Raw genomic sequence first — 25,962 nt, 5'->3', positions numbered from 1 at the left:
GTTGTTTAAAGACCTTACATACAACTGAGCTCAAACTAACATCCCCCCTCTCACCTTTTAAATAAAGGTAGCATATTTGCAATTCTCCAGTCAGAGGGTATGACAGATAGCAAGGATTTTTAATGAATCTGTACAATTAGGCATGCAATTTCATGTGCTAGTTCCTTTAATATCCTTGGATGAAGATTATCTAGGAGCCCAGTTTGGTCCCATTAAGCTGTTTAAATTAAGCTATCACCTCAGATGTGGGTAATATCTACTTCCTAATCTGCATTCACATTAGCCACCTGGCTGTCTCCTGCTCATTACTCTTATTACAAACTGAGGCAAAACAGGCTGTGTTAGGGTTATACCTATATTAATCTTTAATGTCCACCTGTCCTCACTGTTTAGCAGTCCACTTCATTCTGTGTTTTCCTATTTATAGGGTTAAATCTATTACTGGTTTTAATTTCTTTTGTAAAATCCAGCTTTGCTTTGGGCAGTTCTCACCTGAAAGAGGTAGCTTTCCTTGGTCATCCATCCCATCTTCCATTCACTGTAGGCTTTCTGCTTTCTCAAACTGTTTGAGATGCCTGTTCATCCAGTTTTGGTCTGCAACCCTTTCCAATAATCCCGCCCCCCCACCTCCTTGTTTGGGATGCAGGCTCCAGCTAGTTTCCACAACTTTGACTTAAAAGTAATTCCAAGATTTCTCCACACTCAGATCCTTGAGTTCTTCAGTCCAGTCCACTTCCCTAACAAGTTCCATTAAACAAATTACATTTGCCCTTTTGAAATCAAGGACCCTTGCTGCAGCTCTGTTTGTTTATCCTTTGTGCCAGGGTCAGGCCAGTTGGCTATAGGAGAGTAACAGAAGGCAGATATTAGCCCCAGGTTAAGTAGGTCCCTTTTCCCTGGGTAAGGTAACAGAAGGTTCCTGATTGTTCAGGAACTTTCTGGAGACAAGACAGACTGATTAGAACACCTGCAGCCAATCAAGCTGCTAGAATCAATTAAGGCAGGCTAATAAGGGCACCTGAGTTTAAAAAGGAGCTCACTTCAATTAGTGGTGTGCATGTGAGGAGCTGGGAGCAAGAGGTACTAGGAGTTGAGAGTGAGAACGTGGACTGTTGGAGGACTGAGGAGTACAAGCATTATCAGGCACCAGGAGGAAGGTCCTGTGGTGAGGATAAAGAAGGTGTTGGGAGGAGGCCATGGGGAAATAGCCCAGGGAGTTGTAGCTGTTGCACAGCTATTCCAGGAGGCACTCTAGACAGCTGCATTCCACAGGGCCCTGGGTTGGAACCCAGAGTAGAGGGTGGGCCCAGGTTCCCCCGAAACCTCCCAACTCCTGGTCAGACACAAGAGGAATTGACCTGGACACTGGGTTCACAAAAATGGCCAAACTGAGGGCTGCTGTGAAGCTCTAAGGCAAGCAAATCCACCAATAAGTGCAAGACCCACCAAGGTAGAGGAGGAGCTTTGTCACACCTTCCATTTAGTTTAAATGGAATTATGATCACTTAAACCAAGGTTGTCTTACAGTCAATTCTGTGAAATTCTTGCTGCTTACCACTACTAAATCACCTTTTTGTTGGTTTAGTGAAGAAACATCAGCTTTTGTATATCCAGGAATATCTAGGCCCTATCACCATTAGTAGCATTTGCCATCTTATTAATATAGGGGAAATTACAGTCTCCCCTAATCACAGTTCCCAGTACTATTAATTAAAAATATTAGGTCTTTATCCATATCCAGATCAGACATGGTGGTCTATAGCAGAACCCTCTTCTTCCCCAAAAAGATTTTGACCCAAATAGTTCTAATTTCTTTATGTTAATAAGGAAGACTATATAATCTTACTCTACCACCTTTACTTTCCTGAGTCCATTTCAAGGGTTTGGTTCTGATTAACACTGGCCTTAATGGGGAAAGGCCTACTTTCTCTTCCCTAGAACCTCTCAAGGCAGTTAGGCTTGCCTGCTGTATACTATGGGGACCACAGTGGCATAACTATGTCAGCACAAGCCCATAGTGTAGACAAAGCCTACAGTGCTAGAAGGATTTTTTTCCATCGCTGTAGGAGCACTATCTACCTGAGCAAAGGCAGCTAGGTTCAGGAAAGCATTCTGTCAACCTACCAGCATGTATACCATGAAGGGGGCAGGGCTGTTAGGGCAGCATAGCTACAGTGGGCAAGGATGTGTTTTTCACAGCCTGGAATGCTGTATCTGTGTCAACCTAAATTTTAAGTGCAGACCAGGCCTATGACAGACAGGAAACACATTTGTGGCAGCATAACCGTAAGCTCAAACTGTGGAATGCCCTCCACAAGTCAAAATCATCTTGCAGTTGCAGAACGAGACAAGACCCCTCTTCAATACAGCATTCTTTAAAAAATAAATAGAACCATGCAGTAAAGCTTGCAAAAAGTAGAAGCCAACAGTTCAGTCAGCTGTGCCTCCTGGACAGATCCCACCATTTTCTGTAATAAATATACTTGAACCTAACTACAGCTTACTTCAGAAAAGCTACATAAAGAAAAGTTATGCTGCTAAAGAGCCATACACATGGCTAGCAGGTTTGAAAAATTACAAAGTCCTTCAACATAGGAGATTTAAACTTTCTTGGACAATACAATATATGCAGTTTGGCACTTCTATTTTTCTTAAATCTGCTGTAGGAGCAAAAACACCTCATCTTTTACAAGTTTATGCTTCTCTAATCATCTTTAGATAAGATGGCACTGAGGACCAGGTCTCATTCCTTTCATGAAGTAGATGGAGTCTTATTGAGTAACATAACCCTACCTCCTATACTTTAAAACCTGCTTGTACCACAAGCAGCTGGAACCAGAAATCAAAGCAGTGACTCATCAGCTAAATGCAGTATCCTCTATCTGTATTTAAGATGTAGTATGTCAGTTACAGATTGTTTAGAGGGGAGTAAGACTTGTTTGACTCCATTAAGATTGATCAATAAACATTTCGGATAAGATGATCTCTTGAAATATATACCAGTACTGGAAGTATTTGAAAACTCACTGCATAGTTGTTTTACAAGTAATTTTTTCTATAAAACAGGAAAGGATACGTATATTACTTAGAAAATAATGATCCAAAAGACAATCAAGTATTGTACCCCTGGGTGATCAAAGACAAGAACCATATTTTAGATGGATATTTATTTATGAAACCCTCAGCCAGTGTGTCAAACTTGCTTTTTAAAATCAGAGCAGTGTCTATATCTGGACATTCTTTGAAACCTTCATCTTGTACAGAAAACAGCTTTCAAAGATTTTTAAAATTGAAAAAAACACTGGGCAGCATTTAGTACTTGAATAAGTCACATTTAGATTGAAAACCTACCCTAAATTTTGAAACATCTGGAGGTTTATTCATATAACAATCAGAGGTATCTGGTTTGGAAAGTTGCATGGAAAATATGACTATCACCAAAATACAGAAAGAGTGGCAGTTTCTGTTGCTCAGACTAAAATTTAGACTTCTACTGGCTTCTGTTACACATGGCAATAACATTTTAAGCTCCAGAATGAGGGGTGTTCTAAAACCTGATTAAGTGTTTTTATATAACAAAGTGTTCAGATTTCAATTTGCATTTTTATAAAGTGATTATGGAGATTCCTAGTCATCCAAGAAAAAGTAGTTTCCACTCTTCTTTTGTTCCACATCCTTTAAAAACAAAAAAAAAAGTCAGCACACTTTCCCCATTTATAAAACTCACCAATAAACAAAATTTGATGTGCTGAAATAAAATATAAATTCAAGTACTACAATTAGGGAGTAAAAATAATTAAGACCAGCAACCTTGGCTTTGCCTCTCAATTCTATTTTGCCCGCTATGCAGCAAAGTACAAAGAAGGTATTTTTCACTTCATTACTTATATTTCAGGCTCTTACTTTCATTAGATAGAACTGTGTTTAACCTGCTTTAAGGCAGTTTCTTACCTTGATTGAATTGAGTTTATTTATTCTTGGTCTGAAATTGTTGGGGTCTCTTCTGAAAGTAATTTCAAGCTGAGACAAAAACTTATTCATACCAGCCAAGAGAGTCTGAGGACTATTCACAAAAAAAAAAAAAAAAGGTGGAATTAAGTGGTGCACAAATATGAGTTAATACACCTCTCATGATTATGTCTACTCAGGGTTCAAGTTAACTCTTCAACCAATTTTTTTTAGAGGTTAGGCAGCTAAATAAACTGCCTAGTTTACAGAGGCTCCAAGCACCTGCAATTCTTATTAGAAATTTAATAAGAACTACAGTGTTCAGCATCTCTGAAAGTCAGGCCACTTGGAATTCTAACTCTGGTTTTACAAACCCACCATTAAGGTTCTTAAATTTGAAAACTGTAGTTTGTCATCTTAGTCTTTAAGGAAATTAATGCAAGGATAAAGACTTCAATTATTGTCAACGGTCCACACCTCCTATTATTCTTGCTAACGCAGTCAAGATTGATACTTTTTTACATTAACTGTGGGGCATAGAGATGGACAAATTATCTTGTTTTGTAAGTAAGACGGTCCAAACACTAGATGGAATTTTCAGTGGGATTCCAGCTCTGTTATAAACCCTTGAACACAGGAATATAACTTGATATAAAAGAGGAGTGAGTGGTAACTAAAAACAATTTCAAGAGACACCCCACCAGGGTAAAGTGTGAGAGTATATTTACTGCCCACAGAGCAAAAGCTATGTTTAAATATAACCAGAAAAAACTGAAAACAAAGTCCAGTCACTTTTAATTATGTGCTGAATGTCCCGGCATACTATCATCCTTGAGTGCTCCATTAGGATCTTCATAGTCTAGTGGCACCACTGATCATTTTGGCTCAATATTATACATTTTAAATACTATATGTAATTGGGCTGGTTTAAAAAGGTAGATTTTCAGTATGGCTGCTCCAAATACCTTCTCTGAATAAATTCACTGTCTTCAAAGTTGAGCTGTCAAGCGATTAAAAAAATTAATCGCAATTAATCATACTGTTAAACAGAATACCATTTAAACTATTTTTGGATGTTTCCTACATTTTCAAATATATTGATTGAGATTAAAAACCACAGAATACAAAGTGTACAGTGCCCACTTTATATTTTTTATTACAAATATTTGCACTGTAAAAAAAAAACCAAAAGAAACAGCATTTTTCAATTCACCTCATACAAGTACTGTAGTGGTCTCCAACCTTTTTATGCACAAGATCACTTTTTGAATTCAAGTGCAACCCAGGATCTACTCTGCCCCTGAGGCCGTTCCCCCACTCACTTTCACAAGGCTGGGGCAGGGGGTTGGGATTCGGGAGGGGATGCTGGCTCTAGGCCTGGGTCCGAGGGGTTTGGAGTGTGAGATGGGGCTCCGGGCTGAGCCTAGGACAGAGGATGAAGGAGGGGGTGAGGGGTGCAAGCTCTGGGAGGGAGTTTGGGTGTGGGAGGGGGCTCCGGGTTGGGGCAGACTGTTGGGGTGCAGAAGGAGGTATGGGATGCTAGCTCCAGAAGGGGGGGCTCAGGGCTGGGGTGCAGGCTCACCAGGCAGCACTTACCTCAGGTAGCTCCCGGTCAGCAGCACAGTGGGGCTAAGACAGGCTCCCTGCCTACCCCAGCTCCACGCCGCTCCCTGAGGAAGCGGCCAGCACTCCGTGGCGGCAGCAGCGGCATGTGGCTCCACACACTGCCCCTCTTTGCAGGCACCACCCCTGCAACTCCCATTGGCTGGGAATAGGGAACTGCGGCCAATGGGAACTGTGGGGCTGGTGCCTACAGAGCCCCCTCCCCCGGGGCCGCAAGGGCACACTGGCTGCTTCTTGGAGCGACATGGGGCCAAGGCAGGCAGACAGGCTGCCTGCCTTAGTGGCAGCCCTGCTACATCGTCAGACTTTCAGAGGCTGGAGATTGCGATTGACTGGGAGAGTCTCCAGGATCAACCAGTCGATCATGATCTACGGGTTGGTTGACCACTGCTATAGTGCAATCTTTTTATCATGAAAGTTGATCTTACCATGTAGAATTATGTACAAAAAAACTGCATTCAAAAATAATGTAAAAAATGTAGGCGTACACTCAGTCTTACTTCTTGTTCAACTAATCGCTCAGACAAACAAGTTTGTTTACATTTGCAGGAGATAATGTTGCCCGCTTCTTGTTTAGAGTCACCTGAAAGCGAGAACAGGTGTTCACATGGTACGGTTACAGCTGCCGTCACAAGATATTTTTGTGCCAGATGCACTAAAGATTCACATGTCCCTTCTTGCTTCAGCCACCATTCCAGAAGACATGTGTCCATGCTGATGACAGGTTCTGCTCAATAACTATGCAAAGCAAATCAGACTGACATGTTCATTTTCATCATTTGAGTCCGATGCCACTGGCAGAAGGTTGATTTTCTTTTTTGGTGGTTCGGGTTCTGTAGTTTCCGCATTAGAGTGTTGCTCTTTTAAGACTTCTGAAAGCATGCTCCATAATCCATCCCTCTCAGATTCTGGAAGGCACTTCAGATTCTTAAAGCTTGGGTTGAGTGCTGTAGCTATTTTTAGAAATCTCAAATTGGTACCTTCTTTGCATTTTGTCAAAGCTGCAGTGAAAGTGTTTGTAAAAACTAACATCGTGTGCTGGGTCGTCATCATCCAAGACTGCTATAACATGAAATATATGGCAGAACGCAGGTAAAACAGAGCAGGAGACGTACAATTCTCCCCGAAGGAGTTCAGTCACAAATTTAATCAGCTTTTTCAAAACACAAAAAAAAACCCCACAAGCATCAAGGAAGCATGTCCTCGGAAATAGTGGCCAAAGCATGAAGGGGCATATGAATGTTTAGCATATCTGGCACGTGAATACTTTACGATGCCAACTACAAAAGTGCCATGCGAACGCCTGTTCTCACTTTCAGGTGACATTGTAAATAAGAAGCAGTTATCACTATCTCCTGCAAATGTAAGCAAACCTGTTTGTCGTAGCGATTGGCTGAACAGGAAGAAAGATTGAGTGGACTCAAAGGCGCTGAAGTTTCACTTTGTTTTGGTTTTGAGTGCAGGTATGTAACAAAGCAAACAAATCTATATTTGTAACTTGCACTTTCACAAAGCCCTGGCTAGGATGATTTAATTGGGGATTGGTCCTGCTTTGAGCAGGGGGTTGGACTAGATGACCTCCTGAGGTCCCTTTCAACCCTGATGTTCTATGATTAAAGAGATTGCACTACAGTACTTGTATGAGGTGAACTGAAAAAAAATCCTATTTTTACAGTGCAAATATTTGTAATTGCAAATATAAAGTGAGCACTATATACTTTATATTCTGTGTTTTTAATTAATCTATTTTTGAAAATGGAGAAAAACATCCAAAATATTTAATAAATTTCAGTTGGTATTCTATTGTTTAAAAGTGCATTTAAAACTGTGATTAATTTGAGTTAATTGTGCGAGTTAACTGCCATTAATCGACAGTCCTAATTCAAAGCATATTGTTGATATCAAAATGCACCAGAAGTTATTTACAGGAACTAAGTAACAACTTTAGCAGCATGCCACATTTTAAGAGCTTTCCAATTACAGTATTACATTTTAGAAGCTTGCCTAGGTATACAGTATATCATTTGGCTTGTATTTCACACACCTTATTGCTCACCTGCCTAGAAAAAGATCCCTCAGCTCATTCCTTCCTACCTGTAAAAAAAATCTGAAAATAATTCTTCCAGGAGGTATGTTAGCCTCTCTATAGAACCTTCTTACAGTTTTAAAAAAAAAAACCAAAACAAACCACACACGGATGCTATTTATGTGTTCAGATTTTTGTATACTGCAGTTTTCTAGATAGCAATTTATTTTGATTGCTGTGCAGTGAACCTAGTTGCTTGGGGGGGTACTATACAAATTGTTAATATTTTTACCATTAATTTAGTTTATACATTGTCCTTTGATCTTCCCTGAGATAACCAAGTTAACATGAGCCTGTTACCTGTTCGCAAGTGTGTTCTTGGATGGAATACCATCAAAGACAATGACACGATCTGCTAGATAGGTCGCCATGATAAAGTCATGCTCTACCACAAAGGCTGTTTTTTTAGCATGGAGAATGAAACTGAAATAGAACAAATTTGTGAGATATTTAGAAATAAACCTTTAAATAAAAGTTAATGAAAGCTTTCCCTGTCCTTCTATGTGCACACATTACCGTTTGACAACTCTAGCAGCCATTAGACGCTGTTCAGAGTCCAAATATGCTGAAGGTTCATCAATTAGGTAGACATCAGCAGGCTTACCAAGACAGAGAGCTAGTGCAACACGCTGCAACTCACCACCAGACAACGTCTGCACCTGTTAGGAATAACAACATTTAACAATATTTAGTTGGGGGCATTAGAGAATCGTAAAAAATAAGATGTTAAAACGTCTCAGTGGGTTAATACCTCTTGATCAATGATGTTTTCTATCTGAAGAGGCTTCATTACATCAGTCACAAACTGTGGATGTGTATAGGCATCTCGGATCTTCTCATGGAGCAGCTGACGGACACTTCCCTATTCAAAGACAAAGTGACTACTTAGTTTGCTTCACTGCACCATGGAAAGGTAAAAAGATAGATTAAAATATTTAAATAGTGTTTATATTCAAAGCAGACAGGATTCTCTCTGCATCTCTAGAACGTGTTTTATGTTGGAAATACGTTGGATGTATACAACATAAAAGTGTAGTGACACAAAACCTAAACTTACTGTGGACTTAGGACTGATCTTCTGTGGCTTGTAACTGACATTTAGAACTGGTACCTCACCTATAAATATAATTATGTAGTCAAAACAATGGCCACCAAAATAAAATTGTCAAAATATGCTTCAAATTGATACATTAAACAATACCTCCTTCATCAGGTGCAAGTCTTCCTGCAAGCATTCTGATAAATGTAGTTTTGCCAGTTCCTAACAAACAAAAGTTTCATGTTATATATAAAAAGAAAAGGAGTACTTGTGGCACCTTAGAGACTAACCAATTTATTTGAGCATGAGCTTTCGAAGTTACTTTAGACTGTCATTGCAGCAATTTAACTAATCTCTGGAGCTTTCTTTAATACCTTCAATAGCATCATGTTTAAATAAGAGCAACTTTGTGTGTGCGCGCGCACGCACATACACACTATATATATACACATATATACACATACACACACAAAAATGGGAATTCTCTAAGCAGGCTGTACTCTGTTCAGTGAATACCTGCAGCAGATCTGTAAAGAGCTGGCCAGTCACAATGCTGGGAGGGGGAGTCATTATTTCTAGTTGTTAAACTGCATCACAAAAACATCTAAAAATACAATTCTTTCTTAATGTTACTTTCCCATATAAGTCATTGATGTAGTTCCTACGGATATAGGGATAGCACAGGATCATAAACAGGGGAGTTGGTCCACAGGACAATCACTGTATTACATATGGTCCACCACACGGAAATAATCTAGTAAAACATTTTAGAAGGAACTCAGAGCGATAACGCTTAGCCCAAAAACTGCTGGTTTTCCTGTACACAGCTATGTGGTGGTAATAACTCAATAAAAAACTGAATTTTTAAAACTTCAGCTTTCCTTGTATGACTGGCTAACAGGTCTGTATTAGAGACAGTGTATTTGCTTGTGTTGGAGTTAAGAAGCAGTGTATACACTTACTGCCTGTATTACAGGGAGTGACCTAGTACAGTGGTTTTCAAACTTTTTTTCTGGTGACCTAGTTGAAGAAAATTGTGGCTACTCGTGACCCAATGGAACTGGGGATGAGTGGGGTTTGGGAGGGGCCTTTGGGCTGGGGCAGAGGTTTGGGGTGCAGGAGTGCGCACTGCAGTGTGGGGCCGGGAATGAGGGGTTCAGGATGTGAGAGGGCTGGGCAGAGGTCTGGGGTGTGGGGGTGAGGACTGTGAGATGGGGCCGGGAATGAAGGGTTCAGGGTGTGGGAGGGGACTCTGGGCTAGAGATGCAGGCTCTGGAGTGCAGGAGAGGGCACCAGGTTTGGGGGGGCTCAGGGCTCTGGGGAGGGGGTGCAGGCCTGGGGTGGGGTAAGGGATGCAGGAGGTTTAGGATGCAAGAGGTGGCTCCGGGTTTGAGGCAGGGCTCAGGGCTGGGGTGCAGGTTTACCTCTTGCAGCTCCCAGTCAGTGGCGCAGCTGGGGTGCAGAGGCAGGCTTCCCACCTGTCCTGGCACTGTGGGCCATGATGCGCCCTGGAAGCACTCCAGCCCAGCTCCTAGACAGAGGTGTGCAAGTGGCTCCACAAGGCTTTTGCCTGCAGGCACCCTCCTTTCCCTCCCAGCTCCAATTGGCTGGGAATCAGCCCATGGGAGTGCGGAGCCGGTGCTCGGGGCCGGCACAGCGAGCGAAGCCCTGTGATCCCCCGCTTAGGAGCCGGACCTGCTGCTGGCCACTTCTAGGGTGTTGGAATAGGTAGGAACTAGCCTGCCTTAGCCCGGCAGCACTCCTGACAGGACTTTTAACGGGCCGGTCAGTGGTGCTGATCAGAGCTGCCGTGACCCAGTGCTTTCCATTCTGTGACCCACAGTTTGAAAACCACTGACAGTGGATAGCACTGGACTAGGACTCAGGAGACCTGCGTTGTATTCTCTGCTCGGCAACCTTGGGCTAGTCAATTCACTGCTTGGTGTCTCAGTTTCCTTATCTGTAAAAACAGGTATAATGAGGCTTACCTCCTTTGTAAAGCACTTGGAGACCTACTTATGAAAAGTGCTAGATAAGAGTGAGGTACTATTACAGACTGACAGAAGTACTCCCATTAATGTGTTTAAATAGGATATGTTTATAACTAGAAACATCATATTTAGTAAGGAAGATCTGCTCTTAGGTTGCATGCACGTCAGAGCTGTTCAAAGGTACAGTTTTTAATAAGATACTGTTCTTTTATTTTCTGTGATCCAGACCTCAATACCACACAACTGTTTTTAATAGTGTTTAGCATACCACATTAGACACACTAATTTCTACATAGGAGAACACTCACCATTTTCCCCTAGCATTACCATGATTTCAGAGTCAGTGAATTCTCCAGCTACTATGGCTAGTTCGAATTCTCCCATCTTTTTTTTCATTCCTGGATATTTATACATACACATCTTCTTAACTTCTTCTTCATTAGCTGTCTCAGCCACTTTAAAAACCAGAGATGCATCTCGAAATCTTAAATTTTCTGTTGGAACGTAACCATCCAAGAAAATGTTTATGCCTATAAGAGAAAAGTAAGCTACATTAGTAAAATCATGTGTAAAAAACCCCTAAAACTGCATGGACACTTAGTGTTTGATTGTAAGTATCAGATGGACCAGGACTGATATTGACTAAAGTCCTGTGTCCTATGTGGCATGTTAGACTTATTCAACAAGGACTCTTATTAGCAAGAGATTGGAAATTATACAGCAAGGTTAAATGAATCTTTCTGCAACCTCTATTAAAATAACTATAAAATATCAAATGTATAAACAATGCATTTTATTTGCACAGCAGTAAGACTCAAGAACTAGACAAAACTCAGAATTTCAAGGAATTTCAGCATTTCGAAAACTGGTTGTGTTCTGCCTCAGAAGAAAACCAGCTGTTTTTTGAAGTTTCACATGAGGTCTGGAAACCCCATCACATGGCATTTCCAAAACAAAATATGCTTTCCATACCCACAGCAGCTGCTGACTGAAACTGACATAATTCTTGTCAGTTTCACTGCCATCCCTTCCCTCTTTCCCCCCAATAGTAGTGGTGAAATGACAAGAATGGTGCTCCACAGAGTTTATGCCTTCCCCTATTATACCGCTCCTCCTAAGCACTGCAGGAACGATGCTGTGCTCCTAAGCAAGTTTGTTCCTTGATCCTCCGGACAGTACTCCCCAAGATGGCCCTTCTTCCCCTATTCTGAGTAATAATTCAGTGGACAAAGTTACTTTCATCTTTAGTGCCTTGAATCTCTAAAGATCTTCCTTTAGTTGTTTCCAATTCTTCATTGCCTTGAATTCAGCCCAGGTCAACAATGACTAAGTCAGTATGGTCAGACAACTGTTCCATAGATTTCTGACTGTAGTAGTCAATGGAGTTACATCTGTTATAGTCATAAAACATGTCACTTTTCTTTGACTCTAGATGCAAGACTGAATGTTTCCAGAGCATGGAAACTCAACTGAACTCATCTCTCAATCTGTGTCCTGTCTATTGTTCCCCCCCACCTTCTTTGTTTAAATCCCTAGCTTACAAACAATTCATGGTATCAAACTCATTCTATGGAGAGAAAGCCAAACTGCATTTTTAATTATGGCTTGTGGGTTGGAGTACAAGTTTAGGACTATATACAACCCCTGCTACATACTAGAACTCCCCCACTGATGTCAATGAAAGATGTGCACAGAAAGCAAAGTTAGAGTATGACCTTTGTCATAATTCAACTTTCAGTTAATAATTACCTTATTACTACATTCAGCATACCTCAAAGAAAGATATGCTCACCTTAGGACCACCTCCTTGTTTCTCCCGCTCAAAGGGGCCTTTGAGGGTATGTCTACACTGCAATGAAACATCTGTGGCTGGCCCACATCAGCTGACTCAGGATTATGGACTATAAAACTGTGGTGTAGATGCTTGGGCCCCAACATCTACACTGCAATTTTAGAGCCCCATAGCTAGGACCTACCAAATTCACGGCCACGAAATCTGGTCTCCTCCTGTGAAATCTGGTCTTGTGTGATTTTTACACTATACTATATAGATTTCATGGGGGAGACCAGTGTTTCTCAAATTGGGGGTGCTGACCCAAAAGGGAGTTGCGGGGGTGGAGTGTCATAAGGTTATTTGGGGAGTGGGGGTGGGGAAGGTGCCATGGTATTGCGTTGACTTCAGAGAGCAGCGGCTACTGTTTGGGCACCCAGCTCTGAAGGCAGTGCCCCACCGGCAGCAGCACAGAAGCAAGGGTGACAATACCAGACCATGCCATCCTTCTGCACTGCTGCTGGTGGCAGCCCTGCCTTCAGAGCTGGGTTCCCGGCCTGCAGCTGTCGCTCTCCAGCTGCCCAGCTCTGAAGGCAGGGCTGCCGCCAGCAGCAGCCTAGAAGGGCGGGCAGCAGCACCGCAACACCCCCTACAATAACCTTGTTGCCCCCCACAACTTTTTGGGTCAGGACCCCTACAATTATAACACTGTGAAATTTCAGATGTAAATAGCTGAAATAATTAAATTTACAATTTTTAAAATCCTATGACCATGAAATTCACGGTCCATTTTGGTCAGTGCCCTACACATAGTCTGAACCCTGTGAGCCCAAGTCAACTGACACAGGCCAGCCATGGGTGTTTAATTGCAGTGTAAACATACCTCAAGTCTTCTTTCCTGTCATGCTGCAGCTCCCAATTCCAACCTCTACCCGCCCCATAGGCATCACTCCCACCCCTTTAGTTGCTGATCACTTTTATGGATGGAATAAATAAATAGTTAATGTTGACATCCATAGCACAGTACATTTAGAAAAAAAGAGGCTTTCAAACTCTGCATTTTAAAAGATATATTTGCTTAAAACGACCATGCCTATCACACTGTGCATGCTTTCTCATTTGTGAGGGCAAGAGGAATGGGGGTTGGAGAGAGCCAGGGGTCAAGAGTTACCTTCTCTTACACTGAAAGGCATAGTGACGACACCATAAGCACTTGGCACACCATACAGGCAGCAGATAAAGTCAGAGAGATAATCTAACACACTAAGATCATGCTCTACAACAATGATATATCTGAAAAATAAAACCAAAATTATTTGTTAAACTTCTACATAAAAAAGAACGAGATCTGTGTATGTTTGTTTTTGTTTCTGTCAATGGAAAAAATAGTTTGATATAAAATGAAATAAGTACACTTGAGATTTTGCCACTAGTCTCACATACCAAGAAATTATCAATATTTCGTTTAAATTAACAATACAATGCTGCTTTTGGTATGGATTCTTAGTTTTAAGCTAATATGGATAAAATTCAAACTTCTCAGTACAAATGTTTTGCTAAATGCTCAATAAATGGATATTGGGAGCAACAACTCTGGAAGTTTACTCTCCATTTGAGCTGACTTTTTTTTTTTTTTAAACATAAAGTAGTGGAAAAAAGACAGTTTGGTCACGGGGAAAATAAAGCCACAAATATTTGAAGGATGTAAATCCGGAGGGGGGGGGGATGAGAGAGAGAGGGATGTAGAATTATAAATAGTGTTGGGGAGAAATTAAGAAAAGGAAAATTTAGGATGACTAAAAGGAAAAATAATCCTGACAATGTTATCTGTTGAACTGTCTTCAAAAGTAGACTACACAAAACACATTAGAAAATATACTATAAGAAACAATCTGCAGTAGCAAGGAGATTGAAGAATCACCCAATCAGTCTATGAACTACAATCTAGTGTCACTAAAATCTAACAAAATGTAAAATCTGTACTTACCTGTCTGGATTTATTAGAGATCGAATAGTAATGGCAGCCTTCAGACGCTGCTTAACATCTAGGTAGCTAGAAGGTTCATCAAACATAAAGCTATCCCAAAGAGAGGGGAAAATATCAATGAATGTATATTTTTAATTTTCATTTCTATAACATTTTAAAATCTAACCTGTAAACCATCTAAATTTACCCTCCAAGTGATATTTTAAAATGTCTATAGCAGGGGTCGGCAACCTATGGCACGGCACGCGAGCCAATTTTTAATGGCACGCTGGTGTCTGCTGGACCCGGGCAGACTGCAGTGTGCCACTAAAAATCCTGCCCGACCCGTTCTTCTCTGCCTCCGCGCTCACCGCTCTCTCCTTGCAGGGCAGGCAAGCTTCCCCCTTCCTCCCGCCTCTTCCCCCAGTGTGCTTGGTTCCTGCCCCTCCTTCTCTCCCTCCCTGCGGCCAATCAGCTGATGGCCCTTGCTACAAGCAGGAGAGGTAAAAGCGGAGCCTGCTCCGGGGACCTTGGGGGAAGAGTGGAATCCAGGCATATCCCCTCCAGCCCCCTGCCGTGAGCTGCTCAGGGCAGGGGGCTGAGAGTACCCCCACACCCCCAGCCCTCACCCCTGTATCCTCCCCACATACCCCCAGCCCTGACTCCTGCACCTCCCCACACACATACCCAGCACCCTGACACCCCATGCCCTGACTCCTGCACCCCCCACATCTCCATTCCCATCCCTCGCACCAAACAGGAGCTCCTGCACCCCTCCCTCCCACATTCCCACCTGCACCCCTCGCACCAAATGGGAGTTGCCCTGGTAACTGCTCCACACTCAAACCTCCTGCCCCAACCCTGAGCCCCCTCCCTCATTCTAGCTCCTGGCCAGACCATGCACCCCAACCCCCAGCCTGCTCCTTCACCCCCAGCCCTGTTCTCAGCACACTCCCACTCTCATCTCAGTGCAGAGAGGGTAAGAGAATGGCTAGAACCAGGGAGAAGGTAGGTACCTACTCTATGTGGACACGGCTGGGACCCCAAACCGGCAGCGGGCTGAGTGGGACTGGCAGCCTGGACCCTGGCTGGCAGGAGCTGGCGGACGGAACCCCAGACCAGCAGCAGGCTGAGCAGCTCAGCCCGCTACCAGTCTGGAGTCCTGGCCATCAGCCCTGCTCAGCCCACTGCTGGTCTGGGGTTCTGGCTGCCTGCCCCTTGCCAGCCGGGGTCCTGGCCGCAGGCCCCGCTCAGCCCGCTGCCGGCCTAGGTGAACCGAACCCCAGGTCGCCAACGGGCTGAGCGGGCCAGTGGCGTAAGATCAGCATTTTAATTTAATTTTAAATGAAGTTTCTTAAACATTTTGAAAACCTTGTTTACATATGACAATAGTTTAGTAATATAATATAGACTTATAGAGAGAGACCTAAAAAACGTTAAAATGTATTATTGGCACGCGAAACCTTAAATTAAAGTGAATAAATGAAGACTCGGCACACCACTTCTAAAAAGGTTGCCGACCCCTGGTCTATAGTAATAAAAAAAAAAAAAAATCATTTTTCTAGTGTGCTTCAACACCTTCCCTGATTCTTCTGCCAACTACCATGTAAAGTTGCTGAACAGTCCAAATTAGCTATTCCTTTGCCAAAAATTCTGACCAAACTATATAGTGTTAACTTTCTAACTAACTACTTTAGCAATCCCATGACTTCTAATTTAGTTTAAATTTAAGCAGCCTTGTGACATGCACTGCAAAGTACAAAAATACCAATTTTAGGAGAGTGTAATAAGATTTCTTCCAAATCAGAAAACCACCAGTCTTCTGATCTTGCTTTCCTGCTCTCAAGACCAGCTGAAGTCAGGAACCACTCGGAAGGGACTAAGTGAAGGGAAGGGGATCTTAGTTGTGATAGATTAGGAGAGGCAGCAGTAGCTTGTTTGGCTGCTATTGGACAGAACAGTAATTTCCTGGTTGCAAGACAGACAACATTCCCAAGGGGGTGGGCACCTTCTTGTCCTTTTCTGATTCAAGGAGGGTAAGGGATGTGCATGGTCACACAGGATATCTTCCCTACCCACTCCTTTCAACTAGGATTATTATCAAGCAGCAATACTAAACCTTGGTTTGGATAGACCCTAAACCCCAGAGGTCTCTGCTACATGTGAGAGTGGATGAAAGAGCAAGGAACAATAAGAATTCCTATGAAAGAATCCCAGACACCAGTTGTGGGGAACTGGTAAACTATATTGTTGAAAATTTCTGCATTTAACATTTCATCCAAAGAAGATCACCTCTATATGCTGCCATCCACTCCCTAGAAATAAAAATTACTGCACTCTAATATTAAGCACCAATTTTAAGAACAAATCCTGAAACAGCCTTTTGGGATTGAAGGTGCAATAGAAGTAAATGGAACATACATATCGGCCCTTTGAATGCAAACGACAGCACAAGCAAATCTCTGAAGTTCTCCTCCCGAAAGGTCTTCAATGTTTCGTTCTCTCAGATGAGTTAAATCTGGTGATAAAGATTATTTGTTATGTCCAGCATATGTAAATTAAATATGATAAATATCCTACTTTGAAACAAATTAGACAAAGTTTATGCTAAAGAAGGTATTGTAAAGCCTGCTCATAGATGTATCCAGTATACAGGGATCACAATAATGCTTGCAAAAACCACAGCAAGACATAAAACTGTCAGCAACATTAAGTGGCAAATTTGTACTGCTGCTTTCCTTCATGGATAGGGATCAAATTTCTGGTTTTGGTTGCTGTTCTTGGACTTGTGCTTGAAGAAGTTTATTGGCCCTAAAAATCAACAGTACTATTTTAAAAAGTTCCTAATACAAGCAAAACCAAGACAGACCTTAAAAGTCATAATATTCCAATTACCAACCAATATGTCAAAAACCGCTAAAATTCTACAAAGCATTAAGTCTCGTTTGAAAGCTGAGGATTCTTCATCTTTGGGGTAGCATTTTCTAGCTTCAATGGTTCTCAAGAGACAAGATGCTAAAAACTTGTCAAAATTGATCAAAATTAATCCAAAATTTTCCAAGCTTTAAAAATAAATGTTTTATACCATGGAAAGCTAAGAACCTCAGTTCCACAATGATGTGATTTATTAGTTTCTAATCCAGATTTGCAAGATACTAGACATCAAGAGTGCCACTAGCAGTTATTTTTTGGCATTGGTCCAGAAACGAATATACCAAGTCCTGGCCAAGTTCGGACCAATGTAAATTTCAATCCTTGAACTAGACATAATTTAAGTTTTCCATTATGTTAGACAGTGATCATTTTAATTTTTAATTAATGTGAATTACTCAAAACTCTTTAAAGTGATTTTATGAACCATGGTCTTACCAAATTTATTTATTTAACAAAGTCACTTACCAACAAGGTTCCCTGTAAACTGTGTGGAAGTGCAGCAATCTTGTATGTATGGCATAGGTCAAAAACCATGCCTCTCATATCTCCTCTGTGCAGTCCCAGCAGGGTGTGCCCCCCAGGGTGCATATGATCTCACCTCCTCCCTGCAGGGGAAGTGGAAGCATCTCTCCATCTTAGGAACATGCTCGGGCCTGGTTGGCTGGGATAAACCTTGCGCACGAGATCCAGTGAGGGACCTGGCTGGGTTCAGGGGCACCAGCCCAGGTCAGCGGAGGCTCCAGAGCTGCAGCCTGACAAGGCCAAAGTACCCCTACCCCCCAGCAGTTGGATTCTATGGTTGCTGCTGCCAAGAGGTGGTGGTGGAGGGAAGTAAGGATCTAGGCCCCTTCTTGGGAGCACCGGGCAGGGTGGGGTCCTGAAACCCCCAGCCTGGGGGAGGTGCAACCTGTCACACAGCCCTGAACAGACTCCTGGCTCCTAAGGCTGCTGCAGCAGAGTTAATTGCTTCCCTTTGGGACCCCGTGAATGGCGGGAAGGGGACTAATGTGTGATACTGGGCAAGAGCCACCCTAGGGCAGCCCCCATATGCACACACAACCCCTCCTGTATACACTCCTCGCTTTAAAAAAAAAAAAAAAAAAGTGAAATCTTGTCCACATTTCCATGGTATAAAACAAGGACAAAAATGCAGCGCTGTAGCCTGGTCGGTTAAATAAAAAAAAACAAACAAACAAAAAGAACTGGAGGGAACATTGCTTACCAAGCTGCTTACATACAATAGTTTGTGTGTCAGTTTCATCCTTTCTGTCCAAAATAGACCCCACTGTCCCCTGCCATTATAAAAAGAAAGAATCAACCCTTTTCTAATATTTAAGCATTCAGATATTGCAAACATGAGAAATTTCTCTCATTAATGCACGAAAAGCATAACATTTTTACATAGTGTATTTTGTCTTTAAAGGCTCATATTGCATTCTCTCCAACTGGTAACGTCTCTTACCTTTGCAGCTTTAGGGATCTGGTCCACATACTGAGGTTTGATAATAGCCTTGAGGTCATCTTCCAGGATCTTGGTGAAGTAGTTTTGCAACTCAGATCCCCGAAAGTAAGTCAAGATTTCTTGCCAATCAGGTGGATCCTACAGAGAAATTAGGTACTAGGACTTATATAAGCATTTTAAATATTCAAAATTCATTTAAACTATTAGTAGATCTAAAAGTAAACTGAAATGTTTTAATTTTAAAGATTCCAAACACAAATGAGTAGACATCAAAGATACATGCAATAAAAACAGAGTAGCCCCCAAAAAGTCAGTCTCTACTTACTTACTTTCTAGGCTTCCACTTAAATAGTTAATGACATGAAACACCTTAAGCTGTATAAGGAGTTCAGGTCCTTGTACTCTTTCAGGTGTGTGATGTCACTTACTCTTGAAAGAAAAAGCACCCTAAATAGGTCTCGGCAGCAGAAACACATGGTATCTTCAAGAAACAAAAGTTAAAAAGGAGTGTACTGTGAATTTGTTTTAATAAGCCAGTGTCAGAAGTCAAACCATTTCATATGGAACGTAGAATATGGGCCACTCTACTCCTCAATTCTTTCACAAAACTGAAATATATGTAGTCTTATGGTTACCTGGGCTAAATGGAAAAGGTTAGCCTAATAAAGTTTCACGTTCAGAAAAAGGTTCAAGAAAAATGTGTTTCCTACTTCCCAGCAGACATTCCCAAGAGATGACAGTAAGAGAGGACGAAACACAGCAAATTTAACTTGGGCAAAAACTTGTTAAAAGGAAACTGCAACTCCTGGTTATCTTGGGAAGTCTGACCAGGCCCTTGTGGTACACTAGAGTGGAGATGGAGGTCAAGAGATTGTTTTCATTTTGGGAATAATGCTAAACATTCTCCAGGAGAACCAGAGTTAGAAAAGGCAAACAAATCATAGTTGAAGTAGACTAGAAGAACAGCGCAGAGACCTTTAACACCACTTCACTGCACCTACACCAGTGTCTAGCTCAGCAACACTTCCCCAAAGTTCAAGCAATGTGAAGCACTGATATCAATGTGACAGTTGCAGGAAAAAAATTACAAGGACAGACTGAGCATTTATCATCAACAAACCATAATCACCTATTTCCCAAGCTCTTTTTATACATACATCATATTTTCCAAGGTTTGGCTTCTGCTTTCCAGCTAGGATTTTCAAGGCAGTTGATTTTCCAATACCATTGGTTCCAACCAATCCCAGTACTTCCCCTGGACGTGGAATAGGCAACCTGTATATAAAGTCATTATTTAGTGTAATCCAAAATTCCCACCACAATTAAAAGCAAAATACTAGGGCACTTTTTAAAAAAAAAACTTGCCGAGTGATTCAACCCATTTCACAGTGTCTCTACCTCAATATTGCTTGAACTTATATATATAAAAAAGCCACAAATTAAGGGAAAAACCATGTAAAACTATTGTCAGACCACAACCAGACACTACTAATGCCAAGTTTCTCTCTCTCCATTTTCTTTCAAAGAGAATCACTTTGATGTGACACACTTATATGCCAGTTTCTTTATAATGCTTGTTAACACAGAGAGAGTAAGAAAACATTTTGGGAGAGAAAGTTCTTGAGGTAAAGGCACAGGACTTGGAACACAGATCTACAGCCTGCCACAGACTTCTTGTGCGACTTTGAGCTAGTAATCCAACATTTTACCTAAGTTTCATGATCTATAAAATTCAGGTGCTGTGAAGATAAATTAATTGTCTGCAAGAAGCTGACACACTCAAGTGAGGAATACCATAGAACTGCATAAACAAATAAAATGCTCCAATTCTAGAGACTGCTTTATCAGTGCCAGACCGGTTTTATTTATGTTTTTATCCCTTCGAGATGACAGACCAATAGTCATTTGTCACCAGGAAAGCTAGATTCAGATTTAAAATAGTGTTAAAATGACAATATCTCAAGAATTTTAAATTACAGGTTTTTGATTCAGTTTATTATAACAGAAGTTCAAGGAGATTGTTAAACTAAGCCAAAAAATTATCTGAGACTAATATTTGATAACCCAAAAGACTATGTACATTAAAAACCCCATATAGATTCATCCTGTGTCACATCTCCAATAACACTGGAAATTAGGAGTCCAGAATATTATATACATTTTACATTAATTTAAAATTGGATGGTAAAATAAAGTTGGCTTAAGGAAAAATAAAAGATACCTGTGAAGTTTGAAGGCATTGGCACAATATCTGTGTGTTGTTTCTTTCTCCAGGTTGCTAGGTAAGTTAACAATTGACAAGGCTCCAAAAGGACATTTCTATAATTTAAACAAACAAATTTACTACTTACTAATGCACAGTGAAACAAGTTAATGCAGAACAAATTACTCTGTAGTGAAATTCTTCTACGTTTAGTACTTCACCCCGAACGTGTTGTTTACAATTGTGAGTGCCACACTTCTTACCTTTAAACAGGTCAGTACTAAATATTTATACTGATTCTTGAATGTATTGATTTGTTAATACGTTTAAAAAATTCCTCCAAATGCTAACTGATTTGCTTAGATTTTTGACCACAGAAACTACACAGAGAGAAGCAATCAATATTCTAGTTGTTGTTAGACTAAGCTGTCCTATAGATAACACTGATGAGTAAAATTACATCACTTTGTGCGCTTAACAGAGAAAGACAACATTTTCAAAGTGAATCCTATGCTCACTTTTTCAAAGCTAAATATGGCAATTTAAATACTGACTAGAATAGAAATATAATTGGAAGGATTAGACTTTTACTGGTAAATGTCTCTAAACATCAATTTCGCTGCACACCCCTTCCCCCCCATGAAAAAATATTTTCATTGATAAGCAAAATATACAGACAGACAAAGTAAGAAAAAATGCTGCTTGAGAACTTAATTTGATATAAGATTTCTATGTACATTTTGACATGATGGTAGCAATTTCTGTTTTAAAGGTTATAAAACAACTTTTTGAATCTCAATGTCTATTGTCATTAAATAATTGTCTGACCTTTCTATAATTTCCCACAATTGTGAAAATTCAAATAAAAATAAAAGATATGGATTTTTAAGTATCTGTCAAAACTAAATTCAAAAAATAAAATTCTGTCAAGCCGAAATATAAAAAGGTGCATAGGAGATAAACTGTTTGAAATTATATTACATATTTTTTCTCGAATTCTGAAGATACACTGTTTCTTATGAGAAGTACATACTTTTAAAGAAATTGAAATTGTATTTTTAAAAAGTTTATATAAGTATCTTTTACCTTAATGCAAATACCGCAACCAATACAGAGCGTTTCAGAAATCCATGCTATTTTGCTCTGTGGTATGACTTCTATGCATAGTTTTCCTGGTGAAAAAGAATGTATGTTAAACACAAGACACAATGCTCAGATTTGTTATCAGCATGATCAGTAAATGCCGCACAGAAATCCTGTAGTTGCCTTAAAATTCCCCAGCAAAAAAGGACTCAAAAGAAGCCCTGAAACTGAGTAGTTAATATTTCTTAGCATTATTGCTGTGCACAATTTTCAGACCGTTTTAATCATATATATGACACAAATGTATTCATAGTATGATCCAGAAAGCTCTCTCAGAGTTTCTACTAGTAAATTCTATTAAGGTGGACAGCAAACAACTAGGCACATTGTTTAAAGTCTCTTGCATTGTTTAATTATGTTTCACTGCATTTCTCACCCATTCGAACCACAGGACAGCTCTTTTTGCACTCCTGACGGCATTTCTTTGGCTTACATTTGTCATTGCTGACAATAGCAATTCTTGTTAACTTGTCGGCCATATTGTGCAATTTAGGTTTATATATACACCAATTAGAGATTCCAAGATGGAAGTGAACACTTCAGGGTCTAAAAAACAAAAACATACAAAAAAGAACTGGATCATAATCACCACCAATAACGCAGCAAAGCTGTATCTAGTTGAAATTACTAATAGAAGTTCATGTAACGAAATAAAATGTGTGTTGTTCTTACAGCCGATTGAACAAATTCAGAAAGACAATTAAAATGTTGGCAGTTTTAATATGGTAATAACTGCAGAATGACTTTAGCACAAACTTTCAATTTCATTACTATTTTCCCCACTATAAAATGAAGCCAACATGATAACTGCAAATCATAGAAGATTAGGGTTGGAAGAGACCTCTGGAGGTATCTAGTCCAACCCCCTGCTCAAAGCAGGGCCAACCCTAACTAAATCATCCCAGCCAGGGCTTTGTCAAGCTGGGCCTTAAAAACCTCTAAGGATGGAGATTCCACCACTTCCCTAGGTAACCCATTCCAGTGCTTCACCACTTTCCTAGCGAAATAGTTTTTCCTAATATCCAACCTAGACCTCCCACACTGCAACTTGAGACCATTGCTCCTTGTTCTATCATCTGCCACCATCGAGAACACCCTAGCTACATTCTCTTCGGAACCCACCTTCAGATAGTTGAAGGATGCTATCAAATCCCCTCACTCTTCCCTTCCGCAGACTAAATAAGCCCAGTTCCCCCAGTCTCTCCTCATAAGTCAATGCATACTCTTTTAATGCAACTCTATTTACAAGAAAATTACATTGTATTAGAAAGTATTAAGGCAGTGAGTGGGCATATGTATTGCTGACAGAGTAAATCTCAGTTCCACATGGTGATTCATTCACACATTTATGCCACCTGCTAGGAGGTGAATTTGTGAGAGCTGCATGCTTGCTATTTAAAGTAAAAACCATAAATAGTTGTGACCATTGCTATGAGAATATGAAATTGTGTGTGTGTGTGTCTATATGCATAAATACATATATGTGTAATAAACAGTGGGTGTGTGGGTGTGTGTGTTAGTGTTATAGACAGATACACACAGAGGCCAAACTGATTTGATTTTGCTAGTTTAAGTTATACACGAGTTATAGCAACTACACTGACATATTGTATTTCCCAGGCAATTAGTGCCCCTATGATAAGGGCTTAAAGATTTCAAGAAACCAAATAAAGGAAAACAATTGGAGGTTAACCAAATAATTTTTAAAAATATTTTTAAAATTCTAAGATCTTGGATTAAATATCCTTGAAGTTACAAATAAATATATGTTAAGAGGTGAAATAAAAGACACAGCCTAAGTGTAGAATTCTGTTTCTCCCTACAGTAGTTGTTAGCCTCACAAATAGCTAAAGCAGGGCAAGAGGTGCAAACATTATATTGTATTAGGTGTTTACCAGGTCATCAACCATAGCAGAGGAAACAGAATGCTAAGTTTAGGTCTTGACAGGTAATGGATTTTAAACATTTCATTTTAAAGAATGTTTATAATTTTTTGTCCACAACATTCTGATAATGGGATATTTAAAATAGACATTGATGTTCTCTTTTTAAAAAGCACTTCAGTTCATCTTTATGGACATCCCTTATTCACTCCAATCTAAAATAGAGTAAGGTTGAGTTATGAAGTCATCAGCATTTCACAAGATGTTACTGTTTGGAGACAGACTGAAGAGTATAATGACAAGGCTTAGGAATCCTCACTGCTGTATACCACCTCTTGAAGACTCTGGTCATGACTGCTTGCTGGGGTTCAATGGCATGAATATAACTCTTCTAGGTGGTGATCAGTTCTTGAGAAAGGGTTTAAACCTTGGTTACTGCTGAAAGACTCATCACATTAAATAATTTAAAAGGTTAGTAAAATATTGGGCCTACATTGTGGCTAGCTTCTCTTCCGGCAACTGAAGGAACAAAGCATTTTCAGTTACAGTTTAACATTGCTGGGTACTAACGGTTGGGACCATGCAGAGAAGTTACCAATTTAAAGCAAGTGTATTGTAGTATCCAGCATGCCAATATTTATATTCCAGGATAAAACTTGGACATAAAATTTGACGTTATGAACAGAGAAGTTGTCATGTACTAATGTAGTTCAAACCATAAATATCAGGTCTTGCAATACTCAAAGTTCCAACAATCTAAACAGTCTGCTCACTGATGGAAGAATTCCACTAGTTCACATTATACAAATAAAGTCTTTCCTACTGTATATATGAAATGTTATTTGAAGATATGCTAAACTTTCTCGTCTAACCTATGCTAAGTATAGGGAGTTCTCAAACAACATCTTTCAGCAGTTTACAGATTGCTCTTTATACGCAGAAAAGAAAAGGAAAATCTCTGATTTACTGAAACATGGAAGAATAATAGGTGGGTGGTGCATATCTAATTCATAAGCAGGTAGGGAAGGGCAGGGTCTTGTGTGGATCAATCATGAAGGATATTATATGCAATATTTTAGTTTGTGCCCCATACACTGAGGGTGGGGAAGGGACTAGCCTTCAACCTTTAACTTGTGGTAAGGGCAAAAATAAGCTTACTGCTGGAAGCATGAACTGAATATTTCTAGACTTTCTGATATTTCAGGTGTTTTTTTTTTTTAAACATACTATTTCTCAATTTCCAAATGTATTTAACCATAAACATTAATTTAAAAAAAATTCTAACAGGTATTTACAGCTGCTCCCTCTTTTAGGGAAGTCTGTGAGGGAATTTTATACTTAAAAAAAAAAAAACACACACAACCCAGACAATTCTGAAGTTTTATTTCTCTTGCTTCCCAATATAATTTTAAAATATTAGTTTTCTTGAATAAGTTGTCAAATTTTTGAAGGAAAATCTTGTGTATTTACATATAATACAGCTGTTACAATCATTTAAAAAATAAATCAGTAGATTTACAGACTATGGCCCTGAGTCTGCAATTGGATCCATCCAGGCAAACCCCCTGTGCCAGCACAGAGCCCACCGATATTAGTGGTTTTCTGCCTGAAGGCAGGGGTCCACCCCCCATGGGTCCAGTTACAGGACCAGGGTAGAAGGTGTCCTGCCTGGGGATCCCAATACACAATAATGAATGTCAGGCCTAGAGAACATAAGAGACACTCCTCAGAAGCTTAGTATCTGTAGAGCTTAAACACTCAGCTGAGTAGAAGCTTATTATCTCAAAACTTGTAGATTTGAATCATAGAATATCAGGGTTGGAGGGGATCTCAGTAGGTCATCTAGTCCAACCCTCTACTCAAAGCAGCACCAATCCCCAACTAAATCATCCCAGCCAGGGCTTTGTCAAGCC

The 25,962-nt window shown here is 40.4% G+C and overlaps 1 protein-coding gene across 4 annotated transcripts in view; it reads right to left on the bottom strand.

The window, feature by feature from the left end:
* ABCE1 (ATP binding cassette subfamily E member 1) overlaps positions 1-25,962 on the bottom strand; it is a 33,592-nt gene continuing 7,630 nt past the window's right edge. For all 4 annotated transcript variants that reach the window (XM_073341238.1, XM_073341239.1, XM_073341240.1 and 1 more), the window contains 17 exons: positions 22,543-22,712; positions 22,110-22,195; positions 21,042-21,139; positions 19,978-20,095; positions 18,821-18,958; positions 18,581-18,650; positions 16,846-16,942; positions 14,446-14,535; positions 13,630-13,751; positions 10,996-11,217; positions 8,859-8,918; positions 8,715-8,773; positions 8,409-8,519; positions 8,174-8,316; positions 7,958-8,080; positions 3,952-4,063; positions 1-3,675 (listed from right to left, as the gene is read on the bottom strand). In XM_073341238.1, coding sequence (XP_073197339.1) covers positions 3,628-3,675; positions 3,952-4,063; positions 7,958-8,080; positions 8,174-8,316; positions 8,409-8,519; positions 8,715-8,773; positions 8,859-8,918; positions 10,996-11,217; positions 13,630-13,751; positions 14,446-14,535; positions 16,846-16,942; positions 18,581-18,650; positions 18,821-18,958; positions 19,978-20,095; positions 21,042-21,139; positions 22,110-22,195; positions 22,543-22,645 — 1,800 coding nt within the window. In that variant the 5' untranslated portion in view covers positions 22,646-22,712 and the 3' untranslated portion in view covers positions 1-3,627. The remainder of the gene's footprint in view (positions 3,676-3,951; positions 4,064-7,957; positions 8,081-8,173; positions 8,317-8,408; positions 8,520-8,714; positions 8,774-8,858; positions 8,919-10,995; positions 11,218-13,629; positions 13,752-14,445; positions 14,536-16,845; positions 16,943-18,580; positions 18,651-18,820; positions 18,959-19,977; positions 20,096-21,041; positions 21,140-22,109; positions 22,196-22,542; positions 22,713-25,962) is intronic.

Source organism: Lepidochelys kempii, chromosome 4 (assembly GCF_965140265.1).
Source record: "Lepidochelys kempii isolate rLepKem1 chromosome 4, rLepKem1.hap2, whole genome shotgun sequence".
Taxonomy (NCBI): Eukaryota; Metazoa; Chordata; order Testudines; family Cheloniidae; genus Lepidochelys; species Lepidochelys kempii.
This window is presented reverse-complemented; position numbering and strand designations above follow the sequence as displayed.